General features: G+C 43.2%; 1 protein-coding gene across 2 annotated transcripts in view; it reads right to left on the minus strand.

The window, feature by feature from the left end:
- The window catches only part of LOC121282621 (succinate--CoA ligase [ADP-forming] subunit beta, mitochondrial-like), a 115,891-nt gene extending 106,650 nt beyond the window's left edge, over positions 1-9,241 (minus strand). For both annotated transcript variants that reach the window (XM_041196402.1, XM_041196401.1), the window contains exons 1-2: positions 9,151-9,241; positions 2,474-2,648 (exon numbers count right to left, since the gene is read on the minus strand). In XM_041196402.1, the coding sequence (XP_041052336.1) occupies positions 2,474-2,648; positions 9,151-9,222 (247 nt within the window). In that variant the 5' untranslated portion in view covers positions 9,223-9,241. The remainder of the gene's footprint in view (positions 1-2,473; positions 2,649-9,150) is intronic.

Consider the following 9,241-nt stretch of genomic DNA (forward strand, 5'->3'; position numbering starts at 1 on the left):
GAGGGAGATACCAGTAGCCCAAGTGTATCCCTCCTCTGATTTAGGACAGCGGGGCTGTTTTTAGTAAAGAGCCAAAAGCCACTCCTCCTAGAATGATTTGGCTCGCCATAATTATAATAAGAGTGGAGATACCTTAAAAGCACATTAATGTTAAGAAAAAGTATATGTATTTTCTGCCACGTGTGCTGGCATTTATGAACAAATGTTTAGAATAATTTGTCCAGCAAGGTAAGAGACAAAGCCATGGAGATGGCAACAATTAGATGTCATACAGAAAAAATTAAAGGGAGAAGCAATGATGGGCCAAACAGCCTTTTACCATTCTTGTTGTTTCTTACGTTCATGTTTATTTACTTATTTCCGACTGTCCACACATTTCACAGCATATATTGTTTCATGCTCATTCACACCACCCAGTGGCCAAATATTGGCAATGCAGAAAACAGTTGTATTTGGGGCAAGGAAGGGGGATACCATTTCACATCTACCTTTTCAACATAAAAACAGGAATCATAGAATGGTTACAGCACAGAAAGAGGCCATTCAGCCTGTCAGGTCCGTGCTGCCTCTGAGCAAGGGCCACACAGTTAGTCCCACTCCTCTTTCCTCTCCCCATTGCCCTGCAAATTTCTTCTCTTCAGATATTTATCCAATTCCTTTTTAAAAGCCACGATTGAACCTGCCTCCACCACAAACACAGGCAGTTCATCCAGATCCTAACCACTCACTGCAGAAAAGAGTATTTTCATGGTCACCGTTGGTCCTTTTGCCAATCACCTCATAATTACTGCCTTCTGATTCTCCACCTTTCCGCCAATGGGAACTGTTTCTCTCTACTTATCCTGCCTAGACCCCCTGAGAGCTTCACATTGTCACGTATGTAAAATAAATTCTATACTCTATGCACTTGAAGAGACAAGTATATAATTTCTTATTCTGAGTCACAATGCTCCATCAGTGACTACCAAAGCAAGACTTCAGCAATAAGGGAGGCAGGGTAGGGAAGAGGCAGAGAAGAGCTAGGCAGAAAGATGCAATGATAAGGTCATTACTTCAGTCAGGAAGAGCAGCTGGATATTTCATCTAATGGAGCAAAAGGAGGGACGAATAGAGGCAAAAAGACAGGCCATCATCTACCTTCCCCTTCATTACAGCCAAAAATTTCTTCTCAAGTAGGAACTTTGTTGACCTACACCTTGCTTCAACCCATGCCTCAAAATGCCACTGTAGGAGGAGGAGGAGAAGTTGAACGGAGTTACCATCCAAGCCCTTGTCATTCCTCTCACAGGGGGGCTGAGGATAGAATTTCACCTTCCCTTCCTCCTTCACCCACCTAACACCTTTTATGACTCAATGCCAATTCCTGATTATCTATGTGAAGCTCTTTGGGATGATTTTCTTCTGCATTAAAAGGCACTATGTAAATGCCAATTGTTGTCTTTAGCTGTCACAAAAAAGGCCTTCTCCTTACATAGTAACCATCCATACTCATACATTTTCTGCAAGTCAGTGGATCAAAAAAGTTAGATTTATAAGGCAATCATTCTCTCTAGACTAGAATGCAGAGGCCAATTTCAATTCCTCACATATTCCTGTCACTGAGATAAGCTAGTTCAGCAGAGCAAGGATTGGACCTGCAAACTTCCCCCTCCCCATCCCCGCTCCCCTTCCCCCTCCCCTTCCACCCCCTGCCCTGCCCCTTCTCCACTCCCCCTGCCCCTTCCCCCTCCCCTTCCACCCCCTCCCCCCTCCCCGTCCCATCCCCCTCCCCCTCCTCTCCTCCCCACTACCCCCTCCCCCCGCCTGCCCCCTCCCCACTACCCCCTGCACTCCTGCCCTTACCCCTACCCCCTCCCCTCCACTCCCCCTCCCCCTCCTCCCTCTCCCCCCTCTCCACCACCCCCCCCCCCCTCCCATCTCCACTCCCCCCCCCCCCACCCCCTCCGTATGACTCAATACTATATCAGGTAGTGCTTATATTCACTAGGCCATCTGTGGAGTTATGGATACCATTACAAATATATAATCAAATCCATTAAAAAGATAAATCTCAATTGACAAACGTAACACCATAACATCAAGCTCCTTTGTTATAATACAATAATAGATTATAATAGAACTTTAGTGAGCATTAGTGAACACGGATTGACAAGACTAGGCCATGCAGCCCTGAGTCTAAGATATTGGCACACTATTTAAAAAAGGCAGATTTGCATGTTTCACTGGCTGAAGAACAGGAAAACAGAATAGTAACAGTTTGAAATACTATGTGGCTATTTAGATTAGTTTTTCCAACTTCTGGGTCACTGAAGTCAAAGTAAATCAGAAGGATGATCAAAAAGGCAGGATATTGGCTCTGAATCAGACTTTTTTAACATAAAAGTGCTCAATTGAAATAATCAGCACCACCAAATCTTCACTTTAATGTTGAGTTTTCACATTAAGTATTTTTAATATGCGGGGCGAGGCATACCTATTGCTTTGGCAACTTTGAAGGCTTCATCAGCTGAACTGGCAACTTGTCCTTTTGGGATACTTATGCCCACATTCTTCAGTAAATCCATACTCAGATACTCATGAAGAGAGAGATTTCTTTGTTGCTGCTGCTGGATTTCATTTCCAACTAGATTTAAGGACCCACCAAAAATCTAGAAGTAGAAAATAAAGCTGATAGTTTTTTTTCATACAGTAGTGATATTCTGCTACATAATGTCCGATGGAGATGAAACCACATTGTGAGCAGAGAAAATAGAATTGAAAGTGCAAGTAAGTGGCTGGGTGGAGTGCATGGGGCCTTGGACGGTGAGAAGGAAGAAGGGAAGATGTTACATCGCCTCCGCTTGTGCAGACAGGTGCCAGAGGAAAGGAGCAGGGATGGAAAGGATGACTGAGAAGTTGACCAGAGTATTACGAGGGAAGTGGCCCTTTGGACTACTGAAAGGGGAGAGAGGAGAAGCTATTGGCTTGGTGGTGGCATAACATGGGAGGTGGTGAGCGTGGTGGAAGATGATCTGTTGAATATGGAAGCTGGTGGGTTGGAAGCTGAGAACATGGGAAACTCTATCATGATTCTGGGAGAGAGGGGAAGGGTGAGAGAATTGTGTGAAATAAAACAGATACAGTCGATGGCCCAGTCAACGAAGTGGGGGGTGCGGCGGGTGGAATCCTTGGTTCAAAAAAGGAAGACATATTGGAAGCACTAACTTGGAAGGTTGCATCGTCCAAACATATGCAAGAGAAATTTTAAAAATTGGGAGAATGAAAGAGTTTTTACAGGAAACGGGGTTTGTAGAAGTGTAGTTGCGTTAGTTATGGGAGTCAGTGGGCTTATAGAGAATATTGGTTGATTGTCTCCATTTCTAGGAATAGGCAGAGAAGTCAAAGAAAGGAAGGGAAGAATTGGATATGGACCATATGAAGGCAAGAGAAGAGTGGAAATTGGAAGCAAAGTCGTTGAAATTTTCAAGTTCAGGCTGAGAAGAGGAAACGGTACCAATATAGTCAATAATAAACCAGAAGGAGAGGTTAAGGAGGGGCCTGAGTAGGACAGGAGCAAAGAACATCTCACATAGCACACAAAAGACAGGCATAGCTAAGACACCTTTGGGTACCCATAGCAACACCGTTTTTTTAGAGAAAGTGAGAGGGGTTGAACAAGAAGTTCAGCCAGACGGAAGAGGATGGGGGAGTTTGGAAACCAGTTAGGTCTCCGTCAAGGGAGAAGCAGAGAGCTCTCAGAACGTTCTGATTCTGGTCTAGAGAGTTTGGATGTCCATGATGAAAAGGAGATAGTGAGGGCCAGAACTGAAACTAACCAGAGCACATTGGAAGAGTCACAGATGAAGTCGGGAAGAGACTTGACAAGGAGAGAAAAAACAGAGCCGCAATAGGAAGTAATCAGTTATGGGGCAGGAACAGGCTGAGATGTTGGGTCCACCAGAACAGTCTTGTTCGTGCATTTTGGGGAAGAGTTAGATGTGGGTAGTTTGGGGTTGGAATGAAGAGCTTGAAGACCATGGAGGGAAGGTCTCTAGAGGGGATGAAGTAGCGAGTCCTGAGAAAAAAACAGTTTGACGTTCAGTGGTGAGGTCATAGTTCCTGGGAAGATAGGAGGAAGCGTCAGACAGGGTTTAATAAAAACATTTCGGTTTTTATTTCAGATTTTCTGCGTCCTCAGTATTTTCATTTTGTATAACACTGTAGCTACCTGTCAAACCCAGACTATTTTCATAAGAGAAATTACTGTTATATAATTGGAACATAAAAACGATGTTGTCCAAATAGCGGGTTTTCATCATTACCTGGGAACTCCGACGAATGCCAATTTTAGCTTGGACACAGGTCCATCGGACTGAGAAAAGGGAGAAAAATCTTTCCCATTCTCTTTTAATGATAGCAAGGTCATGGTGGAGGTTTAAGCTGAGTATATAAATGGCACATGCCCAGTTTTGCACTGTGTTTTGGAACTCATAGTGTTTCCTTCAGCCTGTGACCAAAGGGACAAGGCAGATTTATGACACAAAGGAGGGACTGTGAAGAATAGTGGCCTGTTGAGGGCATCAACATAGGCATGCCTCATTGCCTAAGGTCCTCAAGAGGATTTGGATTATGCAGCTGGTGACAAGGAAATCTAAAACATGGATCTGGAGATGGAGTTTAGAAAATCTCAAATACTTCTGTGCCTGTCTTTCTCCTATGATGAAGTCAGTTGCCAATACAGCTTAAGAGGAGCCTCTTAAGCTTCCTATGACAGCTGTTTGAAGGGTCGATTTGAATATGCAGATGTTTTATCATGGAAAACAAAACAAAAATATTACCAAGCTTGACCTTATCATAGAAACTTTGTTAAATGAAAATCAGTAACAAAAACAATATCAATCAATATCATGGTAAATATATATTAGTCATTGTAATAACTTTGTCATTGATCCTTTTACTTTCAATGTAAACAAGCTGTAGCTTCAACAATAGCAAATATTTACAAAGCACCATTAACATAGCAAAACAGTCTATGGCACCTCACAGGAATATTATCGAACAAAATTTGATGCTAAACCACACAAGGAAATAGTAGGGCGGCAAGCAAAAACCCTGATCAAAGAAATAGGTTTTAAGGAGCATCATAGAGGAATAAAGATAGGGGCAGAGAGGCTTAGAGAGTGAATTCCAGAGACTCGGGCCCAGACAGAAGGCACAGCCACCAATCATGGAGCGATTAAAATCAGGGCTGCTCAAAAGACCAAAACTGAAGGACCCTAGATATCTTAGAAACTTCCAGTGCTGGAGAAGGTTACAAAGTAAGGAGGGGGAGAGGCCATGGGAGGATTCAAAAACAAGGATTAGAATTTTAAATCAAGGAGTTGCTCATCTGGGAGCCAGTACAGGTCAACAAGCATGGGGATGTTGGCCAACAGGACTTGGTATGAATTAGAACATGGAGGGGTTCAGAGTTTTGGATGTTTGAATTACTGTACATTTTAAGATATTTTAAATTACAATTGAAATCACTTTGTGGTGTTAAACATTCTAGAGAACAGGGGAATTCATTCAGCTTTGGAAAGCGGCAGCAACAAAGAGGACAAGAAAAATTAAAAAGTTACTAGAATCATTAGCTGGCTTCAGAATAAGAAAGCATGTACTGGAATACTCCTAAATTGAATGGAGACAAAACAGGGATGGAAAATTAGTTTGCTTTCAACAAGGATGCATCTTTACACTGAAATGACTGGCCCAAGCAACCTCCCCCAAAACTCACAACCTCCACCGCCTCGAAGGACAAGGACAACAGTTGTATGGGAACAGCATCACCTCCAAGTCGCACACCCCATTCTGGCTTGGGACACATATTGCTGTCTCTTCATCGTTGCTGGTCATGTTAGACTTCACTTCGTTGACACATTTTTGTAATTAATAAGGCTTAAGTTATCAAACTGTACTGTACTTAAACTTGATGAAAAGTCTTCATTTGTATGTATCATTGGGATGTTAAGTACTCATTAAATTGGCATACCGTTAAGTGCCAAAATACTGAACGTAACTTTGAGAGATCATGTGGAGTTAAAGCTAGGGTGGAGTACATTTGGGTTTCAGCAAGTCTAGCAGTAAACAGAAGCCAAGATTGTGATACTGATTGGCTAGAAGGAATGGCCTAAGGGCTAGAATTGTAAGTAAAAGGATACAAGCTAAGGTTGGTTTGTTGCAGGGAAGCCAGAATCATGCTTCCCATTGGTTAAGAATTGCAAGTATTTGGTTAGAGGTTATTAGTTGTGTTGTTCACAAGTTGTTCACAGACTTGGGCTGAATGTTGCAAAAAGCTGCCTACAAAACAGGTATAAAAGTGCACTTGCACTTGCCAAGGGATAGCATTTGTCAGAGGACACTTGCCAGAGGCATTTGTCAGGGCAGGACGATGGGTAATTGTCAAAGGTTGGGGGTTACCATAAGAACCCAGAAGTGACGAAAATAATACTCTCAGGTTGGGGATTGCTGTAAGAATCCAGCATAGAGATCACCATCAGAATCCAGTATTAGGGCTAAAGATTATTGCCTTATGAGGAAGTGAACATTCTTTATTAGGAAGCTGCTTTCAGCTTGAAAGCGAGAAATACTCAGTGGCAGTTGAAAAGTGTATAGCTTGAAAAGAGAGAGAGAGAGAAAAACATTCAGCAAGCAGCTGTGAAATATACCACATCAGCAGTTAAGATGGACTGAAAGCTACAGCAGTCATGGTAGACTGGGAAACTTGAATCGAGATCTTAAAGCTGCAAAAGTCTTTGTATATATGTTAGAGTCAAGTTGACTAAGTTGACATCTCCAAGGACGTTGTAGATCAAGAAACCAGGTTCAAAGAACCAAGAGAAGACCCCAGGAGTCCTGGGATCCAGGGAAAGACAGACTGACACATGCTGAACATGTGTATCATGCCATGCCTTGACTAGTGGGATTTTAAGTGGTAATCTTTGGACTCTATACTAAACCCCAGAGTAAGAACGTTCTTGTCAAGGAATAACCTTATTGGCAAAAAGGACAATCATTAATTTAAATGCAAACCAACAAGGTTTATTGAACAAGAGAGTCCAAATCCCTACAGTCATAATCCCAGAGCTCCTGAACAGCGCTATAGTAAGACCTTCACCAAACTGACTGTAGCGGTTCAAGAAAGCAGCTCAACACCATCTTCACAAGGAAAACTAGGGATGCGCAATAAACAATGGCCTTGTCAGCAATTCTTGTATTAAAAGAGTGAATTTTTAAATATGATCTGAAAGAACTGGGAGTAAAGAAAAAGATGCTGTACACATTTCACAGACTTTAAGCAGTTACATGACTCAATGGGGAAAGAGGGCATTTGCATTCTAAAGATGTTCAACAGAACAAAGGTTTGTGCAATGGTTAACAGAAATCTCAATTCCAAACAATTTAAGGCAACTGTACTGCACCTGGCTACTCCTTTAATCTCCTATTGCAGCATACAGAAATCAATCACAACGGATATTCATTCAATAGCTAATGTCTAATTAAAATTTAAAATACATGTGCTTGTAAAAACTAATTTATATCATACTTTTCACAACCAACAGTTGTCTCAAGGTGATTTACAGTCAATGGAGTGCTTTTTGAAGTGTAGTCACTGTTGAAAATTAGGAAAAGCAGCAGCCAATTTACAGTCAGCTTTTGCAGAGACAGCAATAGAGGGGCCAAATAACCTGTTTTTCACAATACTGATAAATATTGGCCAGGACACTAGGGATAACTCCCCTTCTTCAAAATGCTATGGGATCTTTCACATCCGCCCAAGCAGCAAACGGGGCCTCGGTTTAACATTTCATCTGAAAGATGGCACCTCCAATAGTACAATGCTTCCTCAGTACTGCATTGGAACATCAGCCTTGATCTTTATGCTCAAACACTTGAGTGGGACTTGAACCCAGAACCTTGTGATTCAGGTCAGTGCACTACAAATTGAGCCACAGCTAACCCAATACTGAACAACCTGCATTTAAATAGTACAATTAATTGTGTAAAGTGCTGTAAAGGGTTTTAGAGGAGCATAATCAATCAAAAAATCACACTGAGCCAAAGAACAAAAGGAAAGATGGCCAAAACTTGCTCCAAGAAGTATGTTTCAAGGAGCATCTTAAAGAAACAAAGAGAGGTATGGAGGCACAGATGTTTATATTGGGATTTTTAGATCTTAGATAGCTGAAAGCATCGTTGCCAATGTTGGGGCAAAGGAAGTGAGGTATGGATAAGAGGCCAGATTTGGAAGTCTTGGAGCTTGACTTCCCTACATCACCCTACAAATGGTCTTGGAAGTTGAGCCTAGCAGGGGAGTGTAGTTATGTCATATACCCTAGAGCAGCAGAGCGGTCCTCTTCTAGGAAGTCATCCTCTGCAACCGAGCGCTGAGCTTTGGGAGGGATGCACATGAAGCTGGGGGAAGATGGAGCAGATCAGCCAAATCAACCCTAGCGATCAATGGGGTGACAGCTGTCACAGCCAGATCACCCTCAAGAGGCACAAAGATCGAAAAAGACTGTAGGCTGAGGGGGTTACAGAGACAGAGAGGGGCAAAGCCACAGAGAGATGTGGAAAAGTGAATGAGAATTTTAAATTGAACAATTTAAGGTGTTGATGGACTGGAGACCAACGTTGATCAACGGGCACGGGGGTGATGGATAAATGGAACTTAGAGTGAGTTAGGAAGCAGGGCATTATTCTAAAATACAGTATTACTTTATCAAAAAATGATCATCTTGCTAGTGACCTTTACATAAACTTAGAGGTGAAGATCAATGTTAAATGGTACTGAGAAGTTATCTTGATCATTAGGGTCAGGATTCGCCTGGCGCTATGGGGGGCCGATATTGGGCAGGGCTCCATCGGGAAGGTGAATATGAGAAGAATTGGTAAATGGGGCGGGACAGTGATGGGGGTCACGGAGTTTGTGGATGGGGAGCTTGATAGGGCCGGGGAGGGAGATGAGCGGTACGCAAACACCGCCCGAGTCCGTCCGCCAGACCCGAGACCACCACTCCCCTCCCTGGGGGGCTTCTTCCCGCATCTACGCAACACCGCACTACCCCACCCAGAGCCATTCCTCAGAGAGGACCCAACTCCTCCAGGCCCGGCCTGCCGTTTGGTCCTTACCCTGCAAGCAGAGCAGGCCGCGGCTCTGCCATTTGACCCGAGCGACAGCCGACAGAGGACAGAAGCAGCCATGACAGTCCCGGCCGAATGG

Source organism: Carcharodon carcharias, chromosome 9 (genome assembly GCF_017639515.1).
Source record: "Carcharodon carcharias isolate sCarCar2 chromosome 9, sCarCar2.pri, whole genome shotgun sequence".
NCBI lineage: Eukaryota > Metazoa > Chordata > Chondrichthyes > Lamniformes > Lamnidae > Carcharodon > Carcharodon carcharias.